Source organism: Habropoda laboriosa, unplaced genomic scaffold (genome assembly GCF_001263275.1).
Source record: "Habropoda laboriosa isolate 0110345459 unplaced genomic scaffold, ASM126327v1 scaffold318, whole genome shotgun sequence".
Lineage (NCBI taxonomy): Eukaryota > Metazoa > Arthropoda > Insecta > Hymenoptera > Apidae > Habropoda > Habropoda laboriosa.
The window spans coordinates 147,704-148,185 of record NW_017100407.1 but is presented as its reverse complement, the minus strand read 5'-3'; the positions used below and the strand labels follow the sequence as shown (position 1 = coordinate 148,185).

The window sequence follows — 482 nt, the reverse complement described above, 5'->3', positions numbered from 1 at the left end:
GTTATTTGTCTATCATGTAAAGTATCAGAAAATGAATATTGAAAAAATATAAGATGGGAAGATAAACTCTGCTTTAACTCTTCTAGTCTTGCTATTTGATTCTTCTTATCTTCTGGATCAGAAGTTGTAATTAAAGATATTTTAGATAATGTATGACATTTTTTTACAGCCAATTCACAAAATCTTACTAAATTTTGACACTAAAATTTAATAAAATTAATTTGAATTTTTATACAATACTTGATGAAATGCTCTTATATATGGATCCTCAATGTGAATATATGTCACTCTTGTATCTAAAAATCTTCCAAAAACAGAGGTATAACCATATCCTATACTACCAGATTGAACTTTAATCAATTCTCTGTATGTTCCAGTTGCTTTTTGCTTTTCAATTAAAATTTTTATTTTTTCTGCTCTATCTAAATACTCTGATGCCCTGGTACCAAAATGTTTCTGCCTTGCTGGTTCTGTTGTCTCTG

The 482-nt window shown here is 28.0% G+C and overlaps 1 protein-coding gene across 1 annotated transcript in view; it reads right to left on the bottom strand.

The window, feature by feature from the left end:
* Positions 1 to 482, bottom strand: part of LOC108575439 (MIT domain-containing protein 1-like) — a 1,420-nt gene that overhangs the window by 226 nt on the left and 712 nt on the right. Inside the window, exons 2-3 of the mRNA XM_017938229.1 lie at positions 241 to 479; positions 4 to 200 (exon numbers count right to left, since the gene is read on the bottom strand). Of these exons, the coding sequence (XP_017793718.1) occupies positions 4 to 200; positions 241 to 479 (436 nt within the window). The remainder of the gene's footprint in view (positions 1 to 3; positions 201 to 240; positions 480 to 482) is intronic.